The sequence below is a fragment of the Podarcis pityusensis genome (genome assembly GCF_964106645.2).
Source record: "Podarcis pityusensis genome assembly, chromosome: 17".
Classification (NCBI taxonomy): domain Eukaryota; kingdom Metazoa; phylum Chordata; class Lepidosauria; order Squamata; family Lacertidae; genus Podarcis; species Podarcis pityusensis.
In genome coordinates, this window is record NC_138042.1 from 5684686 (window position 1) to 5712126 (window position 27441).

At 47.7% G+C, this 27441-nt stretch overlaps 2 protein-coding genes across 3 annotated transcripts in view; both read left to right on the top strand.

Moving 5' to 3' along the window:
* The window catches only part of TBC1D25 (TBC1 domain family member 25), a 56131-nt gene that overhangs the window by 916 nt on the left and 27774 nt on the right, over positions 1-27441 (top strand). The window lies entirely within an intron of this gene.
* EBP (EBP cholestenol delta-isomerase) lies at positions 4442-17703 on the top strand. Of its 2 annotated transcripts, none has more exons than XM_080988352.1 (5): positions 4442-4563; positions 13703-14072; positions 14481-14517; positions 15871-16001; positions 16715-17703. In XM_080988352.1, the coding sequence occupies exons 2-5, from the start codon at positions 13757-13759 to the stop codon at positions 16924-16926; spliced, it is 696 nt and encodes a 231-aa protein (XP_080844478.1). In that variant the 5' UTR covers positions 4442-4563; positions 13703-13756; the 3' UTR covers positions 16927-17703. The 2 variants fall into 2 exon arrangements, with proteins under 2 accessions (XP_080844478.1, XP_080844479.1); XM_080988353.1 differs by lacking the exon at positions 4442-4563 and adding an exon at positions 5280-5373.

Here is a 27441-nt window from a genome sequence, read left to right on the forward strand (position 1 = left end):
TGGCAGGAGCAGGGACCAAACAACGGGAGCTCACCCCATCACGGGGATTCAAACCGCCGACCTTCTGATCAGCAAGCTCTAGGCTCTGTGGTTTAGACCTAGGAAGCTCTTTACTGAACAGCATCTCCAGCTCCACCAAAATATGGACCAAGGCCAGGGGTGCCAACTTATATAAAATATTGGGGGCTCCTGTGACCACGGATGATGGACAAAAAAGGGGGGAAAGAAGGAAGGGAATAGCCTGAGGAATAGTAATCTATGGTGCAGGAGAGATGGCCGATGAGAAATATGTGATGGATGAATAAATGAGTTGAACAGCTGAAAAGTTGCATATGGAGGGATCACGGGTACATAAAGGGAGGCTGCGGCCTATTCGGCAGCCCGCCGGCTGGAAGATGCAGGGAGCGGTTTTGCAGGCCGGGGATTTCCTAGGTGCAGGAAGGAAACGCTGCCTGGGGAAACGCATGGCCCATAGACAAAGGAAAACTGGTCGTCGGGATTCGAGAGAAAATCAGATCGGGATCCTCCTGCGCGGAAATCGCTTTCCTTTCCCCCTTCCGGCATGCAACTCTGGGGGAAGCCCTTTCCCCTTCCTCGCTCTCCCCAGGACACACCGGCCCGTTTCCCTGGGGGAGACAGATTCTATCTAGGAAGGGGGGGGGATCCCCTTAAAAGATGCCCTGACTCCGTGGATCTCGACGTGCCCTCGAGGGATTGACATCTAGGAGGGGGCAAATCCTAGGCGGATTCAGATGCCCTTTCCCTAGCTGCAATGCGGGAGACCCGGGAAGAGGCCCTGGCCCCCCTCCCCCAGCGTGCGCCCTCTCTCTCCTTTCCGGCCAGATGTTCCCTGCAGCTCCAGCTGCGCTTCTTAAAGAGGCAGCCCCTGGGTCGCGGCGAACTCACCGATGCGCCTCCTTCCACCACCCTCCTTTTCCAGCTCTCCGGGGACGATGCGAGTCGGGTTTTCTCCCTTACCCCCACCCCCACCCCCCCAGCTGGAAACTGGGAAAGGAAGGGGAGGTCGGCGCTGGGAAAGAGGAGCAATAATCCCTTTTAAAATTGGAGGCGGATCGAGTCGGGAGGCCAATGGGAATGCCGGAAAGGAACAGTTGGATCTCCGGAGTGACCAATCCGAGGGAAGGGATGGGGGAGGGTGCAGGTGGGCAGCCAATGCGGAAGAGGTGCAGGGAAACTAAAATAAAAAAATACAATAAAATAGCTTCGTATTCCCGGGTTCGACTCGTGTTTGCGCTCCTGCGAATCCTTCAAACGATTGGGGAGGAATCCGCGGTGCGAGCGCGCATCCGCGTCCACACGCACCCGGTGGGACAGGGGGCAAAACTGCCCGGCAGCATTCTCACCAAGCTACACACCCGTGAATATTTTAGGGAAGCCTTGGCAGTTACAACCAGCCCAGAATTTATGGAAGTTTGCGGTGCAGATATGGACAGGAGTGAATAGGAGGAGCCTGGGGGGAACTAGATGGTAACATTTGGAGTAGAATGATAGAATCATAGAATTGTAGAGTTGGAAGGGACCCCACAGGGTCATCTAGTCCAACCCCCTGCAATGCAGGAATCTCAACTAAAGCGTCCATGCCAGATGGCCATCCAACCTCTGCCTAAAAATTTCCAGTCCATCACCTTTTGAGGGGGACCTTTACATTGACAAACTGCTTTGACTGCCAGAAAGTTATTCCTGATATTTAGTCAGAATCTCTATTCTTGTAACTTGAATCCATTGGTTCCAGTCCTAGCCTCTGGAGTAGGATAAAACAAGCTTGCTCCCTCTTCCATGCAACAGCCCTTTTAATATGGGAAGATGGCTATCATGTCTCCTTGGTCTCCTCTTTACCAGGCTAAACGCAGCCAACTGCCTCAGCCGTTTCCAAGTACTTACGACATGGAAAATATTTCACAGGACCTGGATATTAAGCACACAATGTATGGAAATTTAACTCCTCCAACAAGAACAATAAAAGGACAAGAGAAAGCTGAAGCTATTTGGGCTAATTAGTACAACTATTAATTTTACAAACCATCAGTGTTCCTTTTGCAATTTATCTTCAACTCTGCGTTTCCTAAGGGAGTGAGTTTTATAGAATCCTCTCGTAATCTTTTGTCAATCCAGCTCCTTCCAGGTGTGACATGGCAATCTCTACTGTAGACAAAATGCTTACGGCAGGGCTTTTGCTGACAAGAGTTCATTAGGTGAATCCCACCCATAGTATCCAACCACATCAGAACAGCATAATCTGTGCCACAACTGGAAAGCAGGAAAATATGCTGTGTGCAGTGCAGATAAACCAAGCACAGTTTATTGATTTATTGATTTTATTTTATTTCTAAACTGTATATTCCAAGAAATCTCCAAGCACATGATATACATTATAGCATCAAGAAATTAGACTTCCCAGAAAACATCTGCCAATTTTAGAGATGGAAAGATAGTACTACATTTGAGAGGTATAATTCCTCTGCCCCCACCTGTTAGATTATGGCTATGTTTGCAGACCCGTTTACTGTGCATGATGTGCTTTCCCAAGGATGCAGAGGTTTAGTCACCAACACACAGCATCAGATACAGTCCATCTCTATCCTGTTGTTTCTTATTAAATACTGTATTTTGATGTGCTCCCCCACCAAACAGCTTCAATCTGAATTAAGAAAAAGAATGACTTTGCTGTATTTTAAGCCAGTAGCGTGTACACAGGATGTAACACAGACTTCTCTGTGTAGTCAATACCAGTAACAGGAAAATGCTTCCCATATACCTGCATATCATATATTTAAAACACATTTTAAGCACATACACACACCAAGAATCTTGGGAACTGTAAAGGTAAAGGGACCCCTGACCATTAGGTCCAGTCGTGGCCGACTCTGGGGTTGTGGTGCTCATCTTGCTTTATTGGCCGAGGGAGCAGGCGTACAGCTTCCTGGTCATGTGGCCAGCATGACTAAGCCGCTTCTGGCGAACCAGAGCAGCGCACGGAAACGCCGTTTACCTTCCCGCCGGAGTGGTACCTATTTATCTACTTGCACTTGACGTGTTTTTGAACTGTTAGGTGGGTAGAAGAAGGGACTGAGCAATGGGAGCTCACCCCGTCGCGGGGATTCGAACCGCCGACCTTCTGATGGGGAAGTCCTAGGCTCTGTGGTTTAACCCACAGCGCCACCCGCGTCCCCTTGGGAACTGTAGTTTACCTCTAAAAAAAACTACAATTCCAAGCACCCTTAAACTTAAATGTGCGCACACTGCCATTTTCATCCAGCCCATTCCTCAAGGACAGGGGTTAGCAACCTTTTTCAGCCGTGGGACGGTCCACCGTCCCTCAGACCTTGTGGTGGGCCAGAATATATTTTGGGGGAAAATAATAATGAACAAATTCCTATGCCCCACAAATAACCCAGAAATGCATTTTAAATCAAAGGACACATTCTACTCATGTAAAAACACCAGGCAAGCCCCACAAATAACCCAGAGATGCATTTTAAATCAAAGGACACATTCTGCTCATGTAAAAACACGCTGATTCCTGGACCGTCCGCGGGCCGGATTGAGAAGGTGATTGGGCCGGATCCGGCCCCCGGGCCTTAGGTTGCCTGCCCCTGCTCAAGGAGTTCAGGGCAGCATTTATATGTCCTCCTGTGCCCATTTTATCCTCCTCACAACAATACTATGAAGTGCTGGAAGTAATATAAAAAATTAGAAATTACTTGAAAGAAACAAATAGGCCTAGGATTAAACTAAGTTATAATCAAATAAATGGGATTTAGAATGTTAAGAAAAGTGAATAAGATGGACTATGATTGGAAATTGTTTTAGTTTAATAATGATATTGGAAAGCTGTTACTTTTAACTACCAGGAAACTCAGAAGGGAGGGACTTGAGGAAGTCAACCAAGATGTTTAAAAGGTTGGATTTGTGAAGAATTAAGTTTGTTGTTATTGTTCATCTGTTTATTGTTCCCTTTTTTCTGTTTTTGTGTATCATTCTGCTTTGTGGTTTTTGTTATCATTGTGGAAAACCTAATAAAAATTTATAAAAGATGAAGTGCTGGAAGTTGCCCAGAGTGGCTGAAAATCTGCTATCCACCTGCACTTTTAATTTGCCAGAGGGCCCCTGGGCAAATTAAGGGGGCAGAGGACAGGGGTCTACTTTTCAGCACTCTCCTATTCAGCATTCCCAGCCACTCTGGAAGTGAAGCGGCGAAAGTGGCGCAAGAGCTGAGGGCCAGGCAAAATCCTCGGGTCTCAGGTAGGCAAACTAGGTCTACGGAAGGAACAACCGACAGATCTAGAACATGAACTCACATCGCCTCAGCCGCTCCGCAACCAATCATTATGCTGAGCTGCCCGTGACGTCGATATTTACGCTCCCGTTGGAAGCCTAGGTGGTCGCCCGCCACCGACTCGCTGCAGGATGATTGGGTGAAGTGCTCGCCAATCAAACCCTATTGGCTGTGGAGGTAATAGGGCGATATCAGCGGGGGAAGCAGCTGCTGAGCTGCAGGTTCATTTATTCTGCAGGCGCCTTTGTGGACGGAGGGCAGCGCTGGTAAGTAAGGGCTCGGAAGTGCCTAGATTGCTGTTGGTGGGGAAGGCGTGCAGCGGTGCAATGCATTCTCATCTCTCTTCCTAACCTCGGGTTGTGGGTGGTGGTGGGGAAAGCACTCTGTGCATGCCCAGGGGCAATGCGAGTTCGTCTCTGATGAATGCGAATCGGGAGAACTGTATTCTTTTTTCGCGATCACTCTTAGCGGAGTAAGATTGTCTTCCATAAACACGGTTTTAACAGTGAGTCTGTAAGTGACTGTGGAGGCCAATTCTGGATCCACGTGTCCTTCCACAGTGGGGGACACAGGTTTCTGGGAGGGTGTTGATCACAATGAGGGTTTGCCAAGCGTGCCTTCCTCTTAGCACATTTCTCCCTTGCGCACCTGAGTTCGAGCATCTTCTCAAAGCCCATGACACCTTTGGTAAAGGCTGTTCTCCAACTGGAGCGCTCGCAGACCAGATTCCCAGTTGTCGGTGTTTATACTACATTTTTTTAGATTTGCCTTGAGAAAGTTTTTGAACTTCTTTTGTTGACCACCAGCATTACGCTTTCCATTTTTAAGTTTGGAATAGAGTAGTTGCTTTGGAAGATGATAATCAGGCATCTGAACAACATGACCAGTCCAACGAAGTTGATGTTGAAGAATCATGGCGACACTGGTGACCTTTGCTTCTTCCAGTACTCTGGCATTAGTTCGCCTGTCTTCCCAGGTGATATGTAAAAAATTTCTGGAGACACCGTTGATGGAATCTTCTGAGGATCTGGAGATGGCGGTTATATGTGCTCCATGTTTCATAAGCATACAGTAAGGTTGGTAGTACCTGTACAATAGCTTTGTAAACAAGCATTTTTGTTTCCCTGCGAATGTCCTGGCCCTCAAACACTCTGCACTTCAATTGGGAGAAAGCTGCACTCGCGAAGCTCAGGCAATGCTGGATTTTGACATCAGTGTCGGCCCTTGTGTAAAGCTAACTGCCCAGGTAGGAGAAGTAATCGGCATTTTGCAACATTACTTCATTGAGTTGGATTTGTGGCGCTGCAGAGGGGTTCTTTTGTGCTTGTTGGTGCAGCACTTTGGTTTTTTGTATGTTGAGCGATAAGCCAAGCTTTTAGTAAGCTTTTGCCAAGGATATTTAAGATGGTTTGGAGGTCATCCTCTGTGTGCACACTACATTGTCATTTTGGACTCACAGCTTTTGCGAGGATATTTAAGATGGTTTGGAGGTCATCCTCTGAGTGTGTGCACACTAGGTTGTCATTTTGGACTCACAGCTGTGCATGGAGGCACAGGTCAATTCTGTGTCCAGGGCAGCTGTCTACCAGCTCCATCTGGTATGCAGGCTGAGACCCTATTTCACCTGCCCTTGCCAGAGTGGTGCATGCTCTAGTTATCTCCCGCTTGGACAACTGCCATGCACTCTATGTGAGGCTACCTTTGAAGGTGACCCGGAAACTACAACTAATCCAGAATGCGGCAGCTAGACTGGTGACTGGGAGTGGCCACCAAGACCACATAACACTGGTCCTGAAAGACCTACATTGGCTCCCAGTACATTTCTGAGCACAATTCAAAGTATTGGTGCCGACCTTTACAGCCCTAAATTGCTTCAGAGAAGGAGCATCTCCACCCCCATTGTTCAGCCCAGACACTGAGGTCCTCCTCCGAGGGTCTTCTGCTGGTTCCTCCACTGTGAGAAGCGAAGTTACAGGGAACCAGGCAAAGGGCCTTCTCGGTAGTGATGCCTGCCCTCCCATCAGATGTCAAGGAAATAAACAACTATCTGACTTTTAGAAGACATCTGAATGCAGCCCTGTTTAGGGAAGTTTTTAATGTTTGATGTTTTATCATGTTTTTAATATTCTGTTGGGAGCCTCCCAGAGTGGTTGGGGAAACCCAGCCAGATGGGCGGGGTATATATAATGTGATGGGATGATGAGCTGCTTGTGCGTAAAATTGTATCCCCTCAGAGTTTGTTCAAGTCCACAAACCTCTGTCTGTGACGGAGCCCCTCAGACATGGCTCCTCTAGTCACTAGCAGATTCCGACAGTGGTTGCTTTCGGAATCGCTTCCAACATAAAAGCTCCTTAACGGAAACACGTCTTCTGGACTCTCTGCGTGACAGTTTCCGGCGAGGAGTGGGTGTCCCTACAGGAGGTCCTGAAACCTCCCCACTGTTTTCGCTGGAAGTGTCTCTGAGCCATCCCTCCAGCTCACTTTCCCTCAGCTTACCTCCTCTCCCCCTACTGGTTCCCTCTTCAGCTGCTGAGTCTCTCCCAACCTGTGTGAGCCCTTTCACCTCCCTTCCTTCCGATGGCAGTTCCCTGACATCCACCTCCCCTCCAGGGCCCCCTTCACCTCCTCCCGCCCCCTCCTCTACGGGCGGTGAGGAGGCAAAACCCCGGAATGAACTTCCTTCCTCTTCCGATGTCTCGAACACTTCTCTCCACCTGTTGCGGTTCCTGGTCTCGAAGTACTCCTCCTCCTCAGAGTCCATCTCCCCTTCCCCTTCCGAGTCCGGGAATCCTTCCAACTCCTCCTCCTCATCGGTGGTCCCAAAGTATTCCCTCCGGAACCTCTCCACAGGCTGAGGTTTCCTTGGGAACCTTTGATGGAACGTTTCTATCAATACCTCGTCATTGATATCTTCTGCCATTACCCAAGTGTTTTCTGACTCCGGTTCTCCTTCCCACGCTACCAAATACTCCACCTGATCCCCCTTCCACCTGGCGTCGAGGATTTCTGCCACATGGCTGCTGCATTCTCTTTCTTCTATGACCGGTCCCCGAGTGGCCATCCCTTCTCGTCCCCCCTCATACGGTGACAGTAACGACCTGTGAAATACTGGGTGCAGTTTCATGTGGTTGGGTAACCGGAGCCTGAAAGCCACTGGGTTGACCTGTTGAATGACCTCAAAGGGACCCAATCTCCTGGGTCTTAATTTCTTACAACCTCCTTTGAACGGCAACCCTTGGGTTGACAGCCACACCCTATCTCCCACCCTTATGGTTTCACCTTCCCTTCGGTTCTTGTCTGCCTGCCTCTTGTATTCTTCCTTCGCCCTTTCTAAGTTGAGTTGGAGCTGACGATGGATTGCTTCCATTTCTTCTACAAAATGCTCGGCTGCCGGGACGCTCCATCTCTCCCCTTCTCCCCCTGGGAAAGCCCTGGGATGACACCCATAATTAGCCAAGAAGGGGCTCATCCCTGTGGACACATTCTCGGCATTGTTGTAGGCAAATTCCGCCAGCGCCAACTTTTCTACCCAGTCATTCTCTCTGTCATTGACATAACACCTCAGGTATTGCTGGAGGACACCGTTTGCTCTTTCCGCCTGCCCGTTGGTTTCAGGGTGCCGGGCAGTCGAAAAGTTGACCTCCACCTGCAGTAAGCTCATGAGCTTCCTCCAGAACCTGGAAGTAAATTGTTTTCCTCGGTCTGAGACCACCCTCAATGGCACTCCGTGCAACCTAAAAATGTGTTCTACAAATAACTTCGCTGTCTCTTCCGCCGTGACTGCATGCGAGCAGGCTACAAAGTGGCACATCTTTGTTAGTAGGTCTACCACCACCATGATGGCTGTTTTCCCCTTGGACTTCGGCAGATCAGTCATAAAATCTATCGACACTGCCTCCCAAGGTCGTTCTGGGGTTGGTAAGGGTTCTAATAGCCCCGCCGGCGCCCGCCTCTCCCCTTTGGCTCGCTGGCATTGCTCGCACCCTCTTACATACTCCCGTACATCTTCCCTCACCTTAGGCCACCAAAATTCCCTGGTGACCAACCACATGGTTTTGTGTTGTCCAAAATGCCCCGCCGTGGGGCTGTCGTGCAACTGCTTGAGTACCCTCCCCCTTAAGTCTCCTTCAGGGATATACAGTGCCCCTTTGTAATACAAAGCTCCATTTCTTTCCTCGAAACCCCCTGGTTCCTCTCCCTCACCCTAAGACCTCTGAGCTTATTCTGGGCGTATTCATCATTCTCTGTTTCCTCTACCAGTTCTCTTTGTCCCACCAATGCCGCCCCACACACCCAGCGGTCCTCTGGAATGACATGTCTCTCTTCGGGTGCTCCCTCCCCCTCCAAATATTCAGGTTTGCGTGAGAGAGCGTCCGCCCTAATGTTCTCTGGGCCTGGCACGTAACAAATCTCAAAGTTAAATTTGGAGAACTCCTGGGCCCATCTCACTTGCCGTCGGTTGAGCACTCGTGCCGTCCTCCAATACTCTAGGTTCTTGTGGTCAGTGCACACTTGCACCTTATGTTGTGCGCCAATTAGCAGGTGCCTCCATCTCCGGAACGCCTCATGAATGGCGAGTAGTTCTCAGTCATACACCGTGTAGTTCCTCTCGGATTTGTTCAGCTTTCGCGAAAAAAAGGCACACGGTCTCCACTCTGACTCCTCCTTCCCTGGCTGCAGAAGCACCGCCCCAATCGCTCTGTCTGATGCGTCAGTTTCCACTCTCATCGGTTTTTGTAAATCCACATGCAGGAGTTGTTGTTCCGAGGCGAAGGCCCTTTTTAGTTCCTCAAATGCTCGCTCCGCCTCCTCAGTCCAAACGAACTTCTTCTTACTGCTGAGACAGTCCGTAATGGGCGCCGTCAGGTGGGCAAAGTTTCGGATGAACTTACGATAGAAGTTCCCAAATCCTAGGAACCTCTGCACATCCTTCCTTGTTTTGGGTGTTTTCCATTCCAGCACCGCCTGGACCTTGCCGGGATCCATGGCCAATCCCTTGTCTGACAGGCGATACCCCAGGAATTCCACCTCCTTGGTATGAAACTGACACTTCTCCAGTTTCACCCACAGCTGGTTGGCTTGCAGCCTGCTCAGCACTTCTCTGACGTCTCTCACATGCTGCTCCTCATTCTCAGAATACACCAACACGTCGTCTAAGAAGGCCACACAATTCTTGTAAAGCAAAGGCCCCAGGACGTGGTTCATAAACGATTGAAAGCACGCGGAGCCTGCTTGTAGGCCGAAGGGCATAACGAGATATTCAAATGCCCCTAAAGGGGTGAACATGGTGGTTTTCCATTCATCCCCCTTCCTTATTCGTATCAGGTTGTACGCCCCCCTTAGGTCCAGCTTTGTGAAAATCTTTCCCTTCCGCACCCTTGTCAAAATGTCGTCAATCCTGGGCATAGGGAAGGCCACTGGTTCTGACACTGCGTTCAAGGCCCTGAAGTCACACACCAGCCTCGGCTTGTCCGTGTTTTTTTTATCCACAAAAAACACTGGGCTGCCCCCCACCGCCCTGGACTCTCTGATGAACCCTCTCTTCAGGTTCTTGTCAATGAACTCCCTTAGCTCCTGCATCTCTCTGTCTGACATGGCGTACAGCTTGCCTACAGGGAGCTGTGCCCCAGGGAGTAAATTGATTTGACAGTCAAAGGGTCTATGCGGGGGTAGTTGGTCAGCTTCCCTTTCGCTGAAGACGTCGCGGAGATCTGCGTATTGTCGTGGTACCTTCACGTTCTCCGTTACTTCAGTCCCTGCTAGGGTGGCTTGGGCCCCTGCCAAACCCTTTCCCTCTTTGCAGTGTTCTAAGCAATGTGCTGAACCAAAAGAAACCACTCTCTGATGCCAGCCCACCAGCGGATCATGTAACGCTAGCCAGCTCATCCCCAATATAATGGGAGCTCCTCCCAAGGTGGCCACATTAAACGCTATCAGTTCGGTGTGCCTTGCCACCTTCATTATCATTGGGACGGTCTGCAAGCTGACTTCTCCTCCCAACAGCTCCCTGCCATCGATCGTGGTCACCTGCAGGGGGTTGCTTAAAGGGATCGTCTGTATCTGGTGTTCAGCTGCAAACTCTTTGCTCATGAAATTGCAGGAGCTGCCTGAGTCCAACAGCGCCTTTATCTTTAGAGGGTGTCCGTTTGGCAGCTCTAGCGCCACTTCTATCACTAGGGCGGGTTTAGGAGGTTCTGGCGTGGGCACTTTCACTGCTCTTTGGCCTGGCTGCTGTGCCCCGACGGTGGCAGCCAGGCGTTGGCTTTTACTTGCTCCGGTATTTCTTCCTCTCTTCCCTCCACAGCTCCCACCATCCCTTGCCATTCCTTCCTCTGGGGGCAGACTCTGGCAAAGTGACCTGGCTGTTGGCAGAGATAGCATTTCCGGGCGCCTTTTCCCTCCTTCTTTCCCCCCTCACTGGGCTTTGAAACTGCGCGCGCGCGCTGTTCCGATTTCCATCGGCTCTGCCGGCGGGAAAGTTGGCTCTGGAATGTCTGGAATGCGGAACTCCTTCCAACGTTCCCCCTTCCCTTCCCGCCTCTCCAATGCTCTCGCCTCCTGGCGCGCTCCTATGGTCAGCGCAGATTTGGTCAGCTGGTCCATAGAATCCGCCCTGGGGCCCCGGGAAAGTTCGTCTTTCACAGCCGAAGAAAGCCCTTCTTCAAATAGCATTTGAATGGGTTCCGCCGATAAGTCCCACCCCAATCTGTGAACCAGCATGGTGAACTCAGTCCAGTACTCACGGACAGATCGGCTCCCCTGTTTGCAAGCCATTAACTGTCTGCGCACCACTCCCTGCTCAATATCGCTGGAAAACATCAGATCCATGGCGCGAAAGAACTTCATCGTGTCCTTTAGGACGTCACTATTCGCTGCCATCAGGGGTCTAACCCAGTCTCTCGCCCCCTTTTCAAGATGCCCAATCACGAAAGCCACTCGTGATTCCTCGTCAGGGAATTCATCAAACTGCAGATTGAGGGCATATTGCATCTCTGTCCGAAAGGCATGATAGTCTTTGGGCTCCCCCCCAAACTTCTGCACCAATCCTGGTACCTTTCTGGCGAGCTGGGTGGCTTTCCCCTTTTTGTCTGCATCCTGAGCCCTCCTCTCCTCAAGCCTCGCCGTCTGCAGCGCTAGCTGGACCTCCAACACCCGGTACCTTTCTTCCAGGCTTGGACCCGCTCCAGCTCCTGCTTTTCCGGTTCCGGCTGGGTTGCTCATGATGCCTTCTCCTGCACAAGCTGCTTTCAAAGACTGTCGGAATGCTGTGATGGGATGATGAGCTGCTTGTGCGTAAAATCGTATCCCCTCAGAGTTTGTTCAAGTCCACAAACCTCTGTCTGTGACGGAGCCCCTCAGACATGGCTCCTCTAGTCACTAGCAGATTCCGACAGTGGTTGCTTTCGGAATCGCTTCCAACATAAAAGCTCCTTAACGGAAACACGTCTTCTGGACTCTCTGCGTGACAGTTTCCGGCGAGGAGTGGGTGTCCCTACAGGAGGTCCTGAAACCTCCCCACTGTTTTCGCTGGAAGTGTCTCTGAGCCATCCCTCCAGCTCACTTTCCCTCAGCTCACCTCCTCTCCCCCTACTGGTTCCCTCTTCAGCTGCTGAGTCTCTCCCAACCTGTGTGAGCCCTTTCACCTCCCTTCCTTCCGATGGCAGTTCCCTGACATATAATAAACAATAAAGTGTATAAATAATAAAGTGTAGTATCATGGCAGTGAAAATAATGAATAGAATTCGGGCAATAACACAACCCTGTTGAACACCTGATCTCACTGTGAATCACACTGATCTAACTGTGAACACCTGATCTCACTTTGAGAACCATTGTTATCTGTGATTGTTGCTGTCCTATTATCATGGAGGAGCCAAATGATGTTCACAAATTTATCCGAACAGCCAATTTTCAGAAGGACAGTCCACAGGGCATTACAATTTACAGTGTTGAAGGCCTTAGTCAGGTCAATAAACGCCATATATAGGGGTTGATTTTGCTCTCTGCATTTTTCTTGAAGCTGCCAAGCAGTGAAAATCATGTCCACTTCCCCTAGAAGGTCTAAAACCATTTTGGGATTCAGGAAGGTTCGCTTCGGCTATTGTTAAGAGACGCTTTGCTAATATCTTTACAATAATTTTGCTGGCCGCAGCTAATAAATGCCTTGATAGTTTCCACAATCCGTTCTGTCACCTTTTTAAAAAGAGATTGATAATTTTGGCATCCCTAAAGTCCACTGGAGTCTCCTCTTATGAATGCCATCTCTGACTCCTGGAAAGATTCCATCAATGGTGTCTCTGGAAAACAAATTACATATCACTTGGGAAGACAGGCAAACGAATGTCAGTGTACTGGAAGAAGCAAAGGTCATCAGTGTTGCAATGATTTTTGGATGCGTTGTTTGGATGCCTGATTATCGTCTTCCAAAGCAACTACTCTATTCCAAACTTAAAAAAGGAAAGCGTAATGCTGGTGGTCAACAAAAGAGGTTTAAATATGCTCTCAAGGCAAATCTAAAAAATGTAGTATAAACACCAACAACTGCGAATCACTGGCCTGTGAGTGTTCCAGTTGGAGACATCCTTTACCAAAGGTGTCATGGACTTTGAAAAAGCTCAAACTCAGGGAGAAAAGGAGAAATAAGCTAAGAGAAAGGTATGTTTTGGATGATCTTCACTGTGATCAACTTCCGCCCAGAAACCTATGTACCCACTGTGGAAGGATGCACGGATCCAGAGTTGGCCTCCACAGTCACTTATGGACACACTGTTAAGACCATATTCATGGAAGACAATCTAACTTGACTACAAGTGATCGCCAAAGAAGAAAGAAGTACCTCCTGCACAGCAGGTGCAGTGTGGTTTGGGGAAAACAGTCTCATGGGCCCAATTGGGGCCTCTGGTGGGTCCAGTTTGACCAGAGGTTCCCCATCCATGCTCTACATAGTTTTATGTGGAAGGTGTAAAAATATTGTGATGACCAGGCTGCTGCGTGTTAGGAAGGCAGCCTAGAGAAATCTTCATCTGGAGGTGGTTTCCTGCTTCCTCTAAGTGATCTACTACTTCTGGAGTCACCTTATCTAATGGAGGTTTGGAAACAAAAGATTCTTAAAGGAAATATATTATGGATTACTAAACAATGGGGACCTATATGTAAATCTGTTGGCTAGATAACACATTGATTTATTTGTATATGTAGTCTTTCCACCCCTTTTGATATGGGCTACAGTTCTAGTTTTCTGGACACCCCATGACCTCAAATTACATTGTTCTGTGTACTTCTAAGTAATAGTTCAAACATTTCCCATAGTTGTGACAATGGTAACTCATTAGCCCAGAATCCGTATTCATTTCACATGGGCTTTCTAGTGAATTAACATTACCAACTCTGTTTCTTTATTGCAGAGCGAAAGAGCATTCACCGGTTTCAGCAACTTGGTTTAGTTCTCCTCGAGCGCCATGGGGTTAGAAGCGAAGCACCTTGCTGTTCCCCACCCTTACTGGCCTCGAAACTTGGAGCTCCAGCACTACATCCCCAATGATCGCCCCATGTGGCAGATATTGACTTTCCTCTTCTCTGTCTCTGGGTTCCTGCTGATAGTAACTTGGCTCATAGCAAGATGGCAGAACAGGACAGCTGCACCGTTTGGAACATGGCGCTCCTTGGCTATCTGCTGGTTTGCTGTCTGTGGCTTTATTCATGGTGTCATTGAAGGCTGGTTCAGCCTGTACCACAAGGAAATCGCAGGGGACCAGTCTTTTCTTTCACAGCTCTGTAAGACTGACTTGATGGTGGGGGGATGAAGGGCATGTATGCAAAACACCAGAGTTCTTCTCCCAGTTCTGGGGAAAGTATGTCGTAGCAGTTAAATAAGGGGAGCATTATATAGACTCTATCATTAACATTTTATTTTATTTATTTAGTATCTATCCCACCCTTTCTCCCAAAACCAGCAAATAGAACAAAGTAGCATTATTATTGTTTTTTGCAGAGATGTAATATGCTTAAATTGGCTTTGTTTCCACTTGGAAATTGGTGCTGAATTCGAAAGTCTGAACAGTTCTCTTTACCTAATTGCTAGTTAGTGAAATACACAAGCTTTTCAATTCATGTGAAATTTTGTGCTTCTCAGCTTATTATAACCAATGTTGTGCCTTATTTTCTCTCCTCACTATGCTATAGGGAAGGAATACGCCAAAGGTGACAGCAGATACGTCATGTGAGTGTCTGCTTTGAGGTGGTGGGATAGCTGTTTGTCTATATCGTAATGGAGGAAAAGGATTCAGTCATGCAAAGATCCAGCACTGAATCATTAGAAACAGAAAGATTGGTGTGGGGGAGCACTAACAGCTTTAAAAGGCTATACAGTGGTGCCTCGCAAGACGAAATTAATCCGTTCCGCGAGTGTCTTCGTCTAGCGGTTTTTTTCGTCTTGCGAAGCAACCCTATTAGCGGCTTAACGGATTAGCGCTATTAGCGGTTTAGCGGCTATTAAAGGCTTATCGGCTTAGCGGATTAGCTGCTAAAAGGCTATTAAAGGCTTAGCGGCTTAGATAAAGGGGGGGGGGAGCGAAAAAAAAAATCTCAAGACTCGCAAGACATTTTCGTCTTGCGAAGCAAGCCCATAGGGAAATTCGTCCTGCGAAGCAACTCAAAAACGGAAAACCCTTTCGTCTAGCGGGTTTTCCGTCTTGTGAGGCATTCGTCTTGCGGGGCACCACTGTAGATGCATATTTTAAGCTACATCTTATAACATGGCGGCCCATAAGGAGGTAAAGTGGGACAGCCTTGCATGGGATTACCCTGAGCCATTTCTCTTCCGTTTCCTCAGCAGAGCTTGCATTTGGGGCGAATAATACTTTACCTGAGAAGCCACTGTTGTTGGCATTAGATGGTTAACATTTTGCTTACCGCCTGCAGGGTGAAGGCTAGTTGTTAGTTAGCAACTGTTGGGTGTGTGCTAAAAGCTTCTGGGGTAGCCATGTTAATCCGTTGCAGCAAAAAACAAGAAAATTTGCCTCCTTGTGCCTTAAAGAAGAAGACATTTGTTGTAGCCTAAGCTAGGCTTGGAGAAACTTGGGGCTGGGGTATCAAATGCAGCCCTCGAGGCCTCTCTGCCTGGTTCTCAGGACTCTTCCCCCGGCAACTCCTCTGCTCCCCAAAACACACCCCTTGAGTTGTTCTGCCTGGCTGGAATGTGTCCCTGGACTCTTGCGTGCCTAGATGAAGGGGAATCTCTGACTTCTGTGCAGTTGCAATGCAGCCTGTTGTACAAAGTCACATCCAGAAAAGCTCTGCTTGCTTTTCTTTCTGGCCCCACCTACCAGTGGAATGTGGCCCCCAGAAAGCTTTCTACAGGGTAGTGCAACCCTTGGGCCGAGAAAGCTCCCCCCCCCCCAGCATAAGCATTTGTGGACTCAAGTCTGTTTCTTAATAATGCTTCAATGCATCTGATATTGAAGCTGGGGAGGTGGAAATGTGAAGAGTGAGACCAGAGAGAAATGCAGTGCAAAAAACAGTTTGGATACTTCTTGACCCCCAAGTGATTTATATTTCACTTTTGTCCCTACAGATCAGACAATTTCACAGTTTGTGTGGAGACCATCACAGCCTTCGCCTGGGGGCCCCTCTCCATCTGGACTGTGTTAGCATTTCTTTCAGACCAGCCCCATCGGTTTGTGCTGCAGCTGATTGTGTCGCTGGGTAGGTATATGAGGCACACACAAGGACAGATCTCTAAATATAATGACGGCCGAGCTCAACTGCATCCCAATCCCCTGTTCCTTTTCACCACATGTTCTGCACTGGAAGAATGCCTGAAAAGGTTGCTGCATGCTCCTTGTGTTCCTGGCATCCATAACCCCTCACCCTTGTCTTCTCCCTCTCCCCACCCCAAACAATTAAAAAAAATCCCAGTTATCTCTCACACACTCAATTGCAACCACTGGAAAACTAGGAAACTCATGGAACTAGGAAATTCGGGCTGTGTATCTTTTTTTGTCTGGTTCTAATCCAGACGTGGGGAACCTTGGGCCCAGCGGCCAAATGTGGCTGTCCAGATCTCTTGCGTCTGGCCCTCAGGGTTCTCTCCCAGGCCCTGCCCACTCCTGTGCCAGACCCTTCACTGGCCCTGCTCAACTCGCTTCCTTGTGTGCTTTTGTGTCTCTGGAACTGTGGTCATGCTTTTCACTTACCTGGCTGGAGAGATGTGTGAGAAAACTTCTGAAGTGTTCATGACTTGAATGTAGCCTATGGGATAAAATTAGGAGTTGAAGTTGTTCCTCCACTCTAGCCACACCCATTGCTGGTAAGTGGCCCCCAGATGGTTGCCCATGAAGGGATGTGGCCCCTTGGGCTGAAAAGGGTTCCTTACCCCCTGCTCTAATTGGTTGTCTTGTCTCTACCATTCACTGCAGGCCAACTCTATGGAGACGTTCTGTACTTTTCTACTGAGTATCTCGAGGGCTTCAGTCACAGTGAGATAGGGCACCCGATATACTTCTGGTTTTATTTTGTCTTCATGAACGCTTTGTGGATCATCATTCCTTCCATCCTCATCCTGGATGCTTGGAAGCACCTCAGCGCTTGCCAGAAGATAACGGATGCTGGCAAATTCAAGAAGCACTGACCTCTTGCATAGTGGATCATCATGAACACATATGCCATTGGAGAAGCACTGGAATAATTCAGGGATTGGTTGGCTACTTTCTGGTGCTTTGTCTAGGTTTATTTCGTCCACTGCCCCCATCAACTAGGGACATTCTCCAAGTATCCACCAATTACCCCTCCTCGGGATTAAGTGGAATGGCCTTCTGTATCTATTTTACAGCTGCTGGAATATGCTCTGTCCTGCAGCTCCTTCCAGAAGAGACTTCTATCAAAGACCCCTGGAACTGAGAGCTGGGGCAAGGCAGGGAGAGTGTGTTGAGGGGAAGCCCTATTGAATTTGGTAGGTTTTACTTCTGAGCAAATGGGTTGCAGGTCCCATTATGGATAGCCTCCATCATGCAATTCTGTATTAGACTAAGCAGAGCAGTGCTATGAAGACTTCATATAGGGCTCTGTGTGACTGCTAGCCCCTGGGGTTAGGGTTATATCTCAAGCTAAATGAGGCTGCAGAGTAGAAGCATCCAGTTGTTTTAATTTCTGTTTGGGATGCTTGTGTATCTAGTTGTAGCACAAAATCCACCATTAATAATATTACATTGATTTCACATCTAGATCTCTTCTTAAGAGGGGACCTTTCTCCTGCTTTTGAAACAGGTTTCTTTTCTGTAAACTATGCTCCTAAGCATTTAAGTACATTTTCAAAGGAACACCTTTAGTACCTCGCATATGCTGCTGAACTCACTGGTTTTGTAAAATGAGATACAATTGTTTTTTTAATAAATGATGATCCACCTGCTTTCTTGTCTGTTGAAACTTTGACCTGTGTGCATGGCAGGTGGGGAAGTATGTAAGGAGGCCAAGAAGAAGCTCTGCTTGGTGGAAATCTTCATGCAAAATTCTATGCGATGTGCTTCTACTTATGTTTAACAGTTGCCTTAAATCAGTGGTGGCGAACCTATGGCACGCGTGCCAGAGAGGGCACTCACATCCTTCTCTGTGGCCATGCACACCGTCGCCCCAGCTTCCATGCTAGGCACTCGAGCGTCCAAAGCCTGCAGCCCTGGTACCATAGCTTCCATGCTGGGGGTAGGGAAGGAGTGAGGAGGAGAGGAGGGCTGGGTTAGGGTAAGGATTAGAGTTGGGACGCGGGTGGCGCTGTGGTCTAAACTACAGAGCCTAGGGCTTGCCGATCGGAAGGTTGGCAGTTCGAATCCCCACAACGGGGTGAGCTCCCTTTGTTCGGTCCCAGCTCCTGCAAACCTAGCAGTTCAAAAACACATCAAGTGCAAGTAGATAAATAGGTACCACTCCGGTGGGAAGGTAAACGGCGTTTCCATGCGCTGCTCTGGTTCGCCAGAAGCGGCTTAGTCATGCTGGCCACATGACCCAGAATTTGTCTGAGGATAAATGCCGGCTCCCTCAGCCTATAGAGCAAGATGAGCATTAAACCCCAGAGTCTTCCGCGACTGGACCTAACGGTCAGGGGTACCTTTACTTTTACCTTTACCTTAAAGGATTAGAATTAGGGGTTAGGGTCAGGGTCAGTGTTAGTGTTGTTTTATGTTTTCTTGTGATTTTGATCGATTTGCGGTTGGTTTGCTTTTTTCAATTAGTTGTGTTGCTGCTTTTTCACGGCTTGCTAGTTTGTTGGCTTTGTGGTTTTCTGGAAAGTTTAAGTTTTTACTTTGAATGCAGCCCTGCAGCCCCGGCACTAAGTGAGGGAAAGCTGGGCCAGGGCTCCACTTCTGAGAGATCCCTGCCTCCACTCCTGCTTGCAAGCAAGTAGGAATGGAATCGGGCTGCTCCGCTAGGCAGCGTTCCTGCTTGCACGGGAACAGGAGCTGGATCGGGGCTGCTCAGCTGGGGAGGTGCAGGCTCCTTCACACTTTCTGTTGAGGGGTTCGCGGCTGCACTCCCCTCAAGGAAGAAGTTTAAAGGAGCCCCCCCTCCACATCAGATCCCTCCAACCCCGTGAAGGCAGCCAGGCTGAATAGTTCCTAGGGCTGGGGAAGGTGGAAGCAGCCCGGAAGCTGCATCTGAGAGCCCCTGCACCACCTGAAGGCAGCCAGGCGCTCCTCAGCTTCTGAAAAAAGTTCCAAAACTGGAGCACTCATTTCCAGGTTTGAAGTGTTCAGTTCCAAGTAGTTTGAGAACAAAGCTGTTCGAAAAATGAGAGTACCCCTAAACATTTTTTTGGAAAAAAAGCACTGAGTTATACCATAAAATTATATATCAATGCAAAAACCTTTATGAAGGATTATTTATTACAACAGCAGTCATAAAGAAGAAACGTGAAACACAGAGAAAATGAGATATACAGGTTAAATTGCCGTGTTGGCACTTTACAATAAATAAGTTGGTTTTGGGTTGCAGTTTGGGCACTTGGTCTCTACCAGCCCTGAAAGCAAACTACAAAACTAAATACTTGTTTCTGCACTAGTAATTTCTTCAAGCATCGCCCTCCTTACAGTGCAAGGCAGTAATCCCACTCTGGGGGTTACCAGACCATGGATAACAGGGGCAAGACTCCTAGTTCAGGATCAGCAGTGGCTGGCGAGAAGCGCTCTTGGGTCTTTTTACACAAGCACAAATCCAGGTTTCAGCATGCGTGCCTTCAAGAGGGAGCTGCAAGTATAACTAACGACAAATGTCAAACAGAAATTCAACAGGTGAAGCTTTCACTAGAATGCCAAGGTGGCAACAGAGGTGGGGAAGTTTTGCTTGCTGTTAAAAGTAGGAGCCCTGCCAGAAAGAAATAAAAAAGGCAACTTTTCCTATATGAATAGGACTTCAAGGCCATGCCATCCGTTTTGGCTCCTCTGTCGCTTGGCCCCCCTCCTCTTCCTCACTGCCAGCTATTAGCTGCTTTCTCCCTGGTGGCAAGAGAGACAGAGAGCTGCAGCAATGGGGATGGGGAACCGGGGTCTCTACAGGTGCTGCAAGAACTACTACTCCCATTATCCCTGACCCTCGGCCATGCACTGTATAATTGATTAATCTATATGGTGAGCCGGCTCAAATATATTTAATCAGTTAACACATGCAGACTATAAAGTAAAGTACACTGGATAATTTATTAGAGTACCAGATTCTATGTACTTTGCCTTATATCAAGGCAGTCCCAGGCTTGCCTGCTTCTCAGCACCCAAAATCTATCAATGTCCAAGAGTATCCAAAAGCAAAGAGTTCCCTGCTGGCTCCAAAACACAAAGCAACATCTTGACTCTAAGGATGGCATGTTCAGGGCCTCTTCTGACATCAGTAGCCCATGGGCAAGTCCAGAGTCCAGCCAAGACTATGGGGAAGCTTCCTGTTGCACCCATCCATCAAGCCACAGGAGACCCAAACAGGTCCATAGTTTCCAGCACCAAGGAGAGATGCTTCAGGAAGGAGCTGATGGATACACACAGAATCCGGGCTTCATCTGCTCTCCATCGACTGCAAAAAAAATAATATATATATATATACTTTGTGTAGACCGAAACTTGTAGTCAACACTTGCACTACACTTAACAGTCCAATATCCTCATTCTATTCCAGTCCCTCATTCTATTCCAATTTATTCTTATCATGGCAGCACCTGAATGCAAAGGACTCAACAGAGAGGAAGGGAGGAATTATTATTCTCCTCTATATAGTATCATCAGCTTGTATAGCACTTTACAGAAAATACGAGGGGCTAGATCTCTGCCCTGACAGGCTTACAGCTAAAATTTGGCACAACAGAGGAAGGAGAGGGACGTGGGGGCAGCGAAGGAGGTGATGATTGGACTGACAACTGCTCTGGTTTAGTTAGAGGCCTGGCTGCTGTGGTGTCCCTGCTCCAAGGGCTTCATGGGAAGGTGAGCGGGAAGGCTTGAAGGAAATAAGCGAGGAGGAAGCACTGAGAGGTGGTACCAGGCATATGGGGCACCAGGGAGGAAAAGGCAGAGATGTTTCGGGGAACAGAAGACGTCTAGAGGTTGAGGAGGTACAAATAATAAAATTGTTGTTGTTGTTTAAACCCTGGTTCAAGTCCAACATGCCATCCAGTACGGCGCCACCTTGTCTCTCATCCTCCTGCAGCTTGTGCAGGAGACCTTCCAGCAGGCTGCACCCAGGACTCAGAGCCCACCATCTGCCCCGACTGCTGCCACATCTTGCCTCTTGGAGTAGGGGGCGCCTGACCAATACTCACACATGCAAGATGTCCTCCGTCACATCCAGTTCCTTGCTGATTCCTTCTTTGCGGGGCTCAGGTTTCGGGTCCAGGGAGCCCAGCGCAATCTGGGCCAATGATGATGATGGGAAAGGGATCCTCAGCTCACAGATGTTGGGGGTAGTGATAAGGAGCATAAAACGTACAAGAAAATTACACACACAAACACACGTGCACACTGCCTACCTTTCCAACAAGAGACACTCTCTCTATTCAAGGTCACCATTGTATTCTGTGTTTAATATTTCTGGGAGAGCTGCTAGTCCCTGGTTTTCGACTGAGGAGCTCTGACACGGATTAGAATCCCTGCTTATCCATGACTGTGGATGGAGAAACTCAAGACCAATGTTCAAACTGCAGGGTGGAGGGCAGAGGGGGGCCACTTTTGTGCTGATCTCTTTTCCTTCTATTTTTAGAGGGGTTTTGCATCAGGGAAGCAGGGGAAGATATGTTATAACTAGAACAGGAGGGGGCCCAGGGCACGTGGATTTCATTAAAGGCCTTCCTACCTCTTTCCTTTCACCCCACTCCATCACCATTCTGTCGTATTTGCAGTTGTTAGTGGTCAAAAAGCATTAAAGGGCAACTTATCCCCATTTCACTGCTCACAAAGAATCCTGGGCACTGTAGCTTACCCCTCACAAAGCTACAAAGTGCCAATAATACTTTGCTGGTGAAACCCTAGCAACCCACTACCTTGATTTCGCAGCAGCTCTAGAAATGCAACTTGCTTCATTTAGTTCTTAAGGGGGAGAGATAGATAGAGAGAGAGAGAGAGAGAGAGAGAGAGAGAGAGAGAGAGAGAGAGGTTGCATTGGAAGTAAGCAGGGACACCGCAGGGGCTTGAACCCCGTCCTGGAAACCAGGAGCGCCAGCCACCAGCGTCTTTTGCTTTTTTTGGGCCAATGCAACAAGGTGAAAAGCAAAACCTGAGAGAACACTCTGAATACAGAATGTTCTCTCAGGAAAAAAGAAAACCCTTAAGAATTATGAAGTTGCAGACAGAACACAATCGAGAATTGATCTCTTGCCATTAGCAAACTCTGCCTTTATGCTCACCTTTTTGTTTGTCCCTCTGAAGTGTGAATTCATGGGCCTGGAAGTTCCTTCCGCTGGTCTGTGAAAAGCAATCTGGACTCATTACTTTGTCCCCGGCCCTTTCCCGCCAATTCCAGAGAAATGTTTTTGGAACACAGCTGTTCTGACTGACCTGACTTCTGCAGGAAGAGCTGGCTTCCCCTGAGTGTGATGGGCTCTTGGACAGAACTGTGAAGAGATCAAGCGGGGGGAAATGGAGAAGCCAGCACAATAGGATTGTACTGAAGAAGATCACTGAATTGTGGAGTGTGAAGTTCACTTGCCGTTAAGTTTCCTGAAGGCTTGCAAAATTCTTGTGTCACTGAGATGCACCTGGAAGAGACTAGGGTTTTCAGCAGCCCTCCCCTCCAGACACAGGAGCAAAAACAGCCAGTTACCTAAAGCAGCGCAGTCAAGACGCAGGTGTCTCTCAATCCTGCACTGCAGATGTTCACTTGATGGATCAAGAGCTCTGACACTGCCTTTTGTCAATGGAGCAGATCTGCTTCCGGCACAGGTAGCTCTGTGAGGTCTGTAAAAATAAGAGCTGGAACAAAACAAGGCTGGCTGTCTCACCAAAAGATGTACCTTATTGTGTGGTGATGGCACAGGAAGGGGCCTCCCCTGCAGTGGTGTCCCGACAAGAGAAGTCCCTCCAGGTAGAAGCACGGAGAGCGACCGCATTAGGCTTTCGAGTTCGCAGCTCTTCTGAAAAACTGATTGAATAATCAACATTGCTCAATACAAGCTCTTTGGAATATTTAGTTTGCATATGTGGGTATGATTCCATTTAGAGCCTACCTTTTCTCCATCAGGCTCAGGGTGCTTGAATGGTCCCCCTCACTACGAACTGAAAGAATCTTTGTACAAAGAATTGCAGGCAGAACACAACAGGGGTTTTCTCCTCAGCCAAGCACAAGATACTCACCTACTTAACTTTCAGCCAGAAGACACACAACCGTATTGCTGCTACAATTAGATGCAATTAGATACAATTAGAGCATTTAGAGATTAATTGTTAGTTATTAGTGCCTCTCACCACCTCTGATAATTCAAAAGTTTTTTTACTAGAAGGTTGGATTGTAGTTGAAGGTAAACAAGTGAGAGGTTACAGGCAAAGGAAGCAGTTTCCTACACCAGGTTTTTAAATAAATTACCTTAGGAACAGAAGTACTGGTGAGGACCCAAATTTTAGTATTTGTCGGAAACCCAGCAGGTTTTCACCAAAAAGCCTGTCATAGAATTTGGGTCAAATTAAATTTTGAATCAAGTCTCAACATATATGGATCATCTTTCCTGCATTCAAGAGAAATACCGGTACCCCAGGCAAAGAAAATGGGGAGCTACATGCCTCCTTTATCTACAGGATTGAGGGGTACAGACCTCTCTTAGAAAATGCTTCACAAATGTGGGTTGTTATTATGATTTTGTGTGGCCACACTCTGGTCATTAGTGGAACAATCAGCCACCCCCTTATCTACGAGTCAAAATGGCCAGAGAGTCAGGATTCATAAGATTTCCAATATTTTCTCAGTCATTTCAGCCTTACCATTAGCAGACAAAATCTTCTGCCCTTTATGTACAGGAAAAAATGGTCAAGGCTCAACCTTCCGTTTAGTAATATGGATGTTCTTAAACGTTTGCTGGACTTTCTTTGCTTAGAAATAGCCGACCAAATGGTGAAAACCTCTACTCACTCCAACGCCTCTACCAGGCCGTCTCTACCATTCCCACCAGTAGATTCACCCTCAAAATGCCTTATTTGCTTTTTCACACTTAAAACAGCCAGGCAACTGTTACAGACAAAGGAAGCAGTTTGATGCATAAGATCTTAAAATGGGTGTTCTAAATTCTACATTAGGAACAGTAGTATGGATTTATGGATTTATACACATCTGAAGGAACAAAAACTGAACAATATTTTGGTGACCCTCTTCTGCAGTTGCCCAGTAACTACAATTAGGTATAATACTCTCACCCTTGGTTGCTTGCTTTTCACTGCTTTACCTCATAGCTGTCAATGGTTCCCTTTTTTAAAGGGAAATTCCCTTATTCCGAATAGGATTCCTCGCAAGAAAAGGGAAAAGCTGACAGCTATGCTTCTCCTTGGGCTTTCTCAGTTATTTCCCCCCTTTTTTCCCCTCCCAGAAACAATTCTTGATCCTAATGGCTTCCATACCTTTCCTTGATCAATAGTTACTTTGCTTAGCTGCTGATTTTCTGGGTCCACTTTCATCAGGGTTCAGGCCTGCTTTTGGCATGGAAAGGGCCTTGGTCGCCCTGCACCTCTGTTGAGAGACAAGGGAAGGTGCTCAGTGACCTGGAGTGCCTTCCATCAGCTTTGTCTGGTGACCCAGCTATGCCCCTATCTGGACAGGGATACCTAACAGGGATACTCATCTCAAAGGAATGGCCAGACTACCAGGAAAGGCAATCAGATAAGGCATTATCAGATAACCTGGCAGACAGGAAAAACAACAACATTCAAATTTCTGTTGTAGACCACCTTTTCTGTGATGTAGGTATGATGTTTGTGGGGGGTGGTCTTGGGTTACACCCCTTCTGTGATGTCAGTATGATGTATGGAGGGGTGGTCTTGAGCTCCAGGGCAGGGAATTTAAAATGTCTATATAAGGGCAGACACACCTTGGTTCTGTGTCCTCCTCCATCCTCCTGTATGTTGGGGAGCACCCTGTTGCAACAGTTCAATAAAGATCAGGCTTACTAGCTGCTTTGCTTCTCAATATTCTCCGGTTGGCCTCTGTTATTTTCTCCTACCGATGGAGAACCTACAAAGGACTCTATAACAGCTCTTGTGTCCTCCATAAGGGAATAAGGGCAGATTTTTCTTTATTACAGCCCATCACTAGGTTATCATACTTGACAGTTCAGAATGAATCCCAGACTGTTTGTGTGATTTTATCTACATAGATCCACAATGTAGCCAAGAAGCTTCTGTTCCACCCTAGAGATTAAACCTCTTGAGATCCTCCTCAACTTCCAGGTGCTAATATGAAGGTTTAACAAAATTTATTAAGACTCCTTCAAAGGGGAAACAGGGGCATCTCAATTATTGCTCTGGGGCAGGGAGAGGCAGTTCTGCTAGTTTGCACCCCAAACTGGCTGTGGACGAGGCACCTTATTCCATCCTCAGGGCACTTTTGCTTCTATTCTAAACACTTCTATTATTTATTTTTTTTAAAGGCAAAGCATGAATGTTTAAATTAATATAGATCTACGTATATTTTAAAAAGGAGGATACAACATTCAATGTGCCAAAAGAAGGTTCTTCACTCTGATGAACTGCAAAGCCGGTAGGAATCTGCATTTCAGATATGAGTGAAGAACCTGCCATGACTACTCTTTAAAGAGTGGGTTGAGTACGATTCCATCTCACACAGTCCCCATCCCACTGGCATAGCTGTGAGAAAGAAGTTGGAGGCTTTTGCTTCTGTTTCAGATTAAGCGCAGCTTGCCATGTTGTTCAAACCAGACAAACTAGGCAGGTTGAAACAGGCCAACGTCAAGCCAGAGTTTACCAAGTTAGCTAGTTTCAACTAACCCTAGTTAGGGTTAATTATGCTGTGTTCACACGACAGGCGAAAGTGGAGTTGATCTGAAGTGGGTGTTTATGATCTCTTATTTGTGGCTGCCCTGGAGAGAGGGCATGGAAGAGGCCAAGGCTCAATGGGGCTCATTGTTGTTCTGTTAAGCCATCTGTAGCGCATGAAGGGGGTGGAGTGGCAGTGGCATCCTTTTGTTATTGGTGATGGGGCAGAGATGCAGTGGGTCCAGGTGGCGGCCAGGCTCAGGGTGGGTGGCATGGATGCCTGCAGGACACCCAGACTCTCAAGCTGCCACCCCACCCTGCTCACATGCCCCTGCTATGCTAAACCATGGTTTAGTGCTCTACCTGAACACACACGTTATGCCTATTTGCCCTGTATCTCAAATCTACTAAGTGCTGAAGAAGATATGTGCAGCAAATAAACATGAATGCATGTCTGCTGCAGGAAGGTACTGTTTCTGTTGAAAGTCTCCCAAAATATTTCTGTCCCTGAACCAGTGCGGTTGGAGAGAAATAACAAGTCTTTTTTTGGAGAGCTGGAAGCAGTTTGAAAGAGGATCACTTCTTATTGTGTACATAATAATAATAATAATAATTTATTATTGGTACCCGCTCATCTGGCTGAGTCTCCCCAGCCACTCTGGGCGGCTTCCAACAAAGATTAAAAACACATTAATATGTCACACATTAAAAACTTCCCTGAACAGGGAAGATATACCACCCAACATTTCTCTGATGAAAATAGGGACATTCATGGCTTTCTCAGTTATTTCCCCCTTTTATGCTTCCCCCAGAAACAATTCTTGATTCTAGTGGCTTCCAAACCTTTTCTGGTTCAATAGTTACCGTATTTTCGCCCTATAGGACACACTTTTCCCCCTCCAAAAATGAAGGGGAAATGTGTGTGCGTCCTATGGGGTGAATGCAGGCTTTCGCTGAAGCCTGGAGAGCGAGAGGGGTCGGTGAGCGAAGTCGCGCCCGCCTCCCGATGGCTGCGCAGAGCTGCCTGCATTCCGAAGCCTGGGGAGACCGGCGCGACTTACCGCTGGCCTCCCTAGGCTTGCGGATAGCAGGCTGTTCTCGGGGCTGGGATTGGGGGAAGCTCGGGCTTCCCCCGCGCCTGGGGGGGGAATAATTTTTTTTCTTTATTTTCCCCCCAAAAAAGCTAGGTGCGTCCTATGGGGTGGTGCGCCCTATGGGGCGAAAAATACGGTATTTCTCTTTTTGTGCCTTCAGTCTTCTCTAACTTCAGGATACTGAAGTGGCTCCCAGATTGCTTGTCAGTTACCTTGATTCCCAACAGGGAAATGGGTGGGGTATTATTAAACTACAATAATAATAATAATAATAATAATAATAATAATAATAACAGCAATGTCTCTTCTTAGCTTCATATGCCAAATGCCACCACTTTTAAGCCAGCTGCTCAAGAGGGTTTGTTATTCTACTCCTTGGAAGACACATTATGAATAAATGAAGTTCTGCCCATTAGCACGGGAACTTTTCTATAGCCCCCAAGAAGCTATCACAAATGCAATGCAATGTATTTTTGTCAACAAGGCAACCTGAGCTAAAATGAAATTAAAAGGAGCTATGTTGTCTTCTGCCCCTCTGCTTTGCTCTTTCTCACATGCACAGCTTTCTTTCCCCCTGGATCCCCCTACCCTTCTCACTTCTAAGTCTTGCCTGTG

Bases quoted from the DNA above. Each gene is read 5' to 3' on its own strand.
- EBP (XM_080988352.1), top strand. From the start codon at position 13,757: ATGGGGTTAGAAGCGAAGCACCTTGCTGTTCCCCACCCTTACTGGCCT. The intron at 14,073-14,480 runs GTAAGACTGACT...ACTATGCTATAG, and splicing joins GTCTTTTCTTTCACAGCTCT to GGAAGGAATACGCCAAAGGT. The intron at 16,002-16,714 runs GTAGGTATATGA...CATTCACTGCAG, and splicing joins GCAGCTGATTGTGTCGCTGG to GCCAACTCTATGGAGACGTT.